The 637-nt window shown below is 44.4% G+C and overlaps 1 protein-coding gene across 1 annotated transcript in view; it reads right to left on the bottom strand.

Annotated features, from left to right (window-relative positions):
* NLRP11 (NLR family, pyrin domain containing 11) overlaps positions 1 to 637 on the bottom strand; it is a 21,130-nt gene that overhangs the window by 1,619 nt on the left and 18,874 nt on the right. The window contains exon 6 of the mRNA XM_006901846.1: positions 136 to 306. Coding sequence (XP_006901908.1) covers positions 136 to 306 — 171 coding nt within the window. The remainder of the gene's footprint in view (positions 1 to 135; positions 307 to 637) is intronic.

Here is a 637-nt window from a genome sequence, read left to right as displayed (position 1 = left end):
ACCCATAGGGGAAAAAATTTTTTTAGTTAAAAAAAGAGTTATGATTTCCCAATCACTCTGATTTTGTACTTGACCTTTCAACTTCCTCAAACCTGAAATAAAAAGAACAAGGAAACTTTCCCACCCAATACATACCCAAGATTCACTAAAATACAGTTTGGGTCTCTCAGAGCTTTACACAATGGCTCCATTCCAGCATCTCCTATTTGATTGTCTCCAAGCTCCAAACTCTTCAGGTTTCGATTACTAATCAAAACACGGGCAACTTCAGAACAGATGTAAGTGGTCACCGAACTCGCGGACAGGCTGCAGAAGAGGAAGAGGGGCTTCAGGCACGTGCACCTGTCTCAATTGACTCAGATCACAAAAACGGTGAGCGTTCTTGAGTCCATCTTCTCCTGGCACCAAGGAAGAGAGTGTTCAAGGCTCCAAAGGCAGAACTAGTCACATTGCAGAACCTCTCCAGTGGGCCAGGCACTATTACCAGATCCTCTGTTTTCAGATACGCTGCGTGGTGTCATTGCATCCACCGTACTGTTGAACCACCACACAGAACCACTGTCAAATTTCCCATCACTTCACAGAAAAGCTCAACAATTGTACACCTTTCCTTCTGACCCCTGGTAACTGCTGATGA

This window comes from Elephantulus edwardii, unplaced genomic scaffold (assembly GCF_000299155.1).
Source record: "Elephantulus edwardii isolate Elephantulus edwardi_28Jun2011 unplaced genomic scaffold, EleEdw1.0 scaffold00348, whole genome shotgun sequence".
NCBI lineage: Eukaryota > Metazoa > Chordata > Mammalia > Macroscelidea > Macroscelididae > Elephantulus > Elephantulus edwardii.
This window is presented reverse-complemented; position numbering and strand designations above follow the sequence as displayed.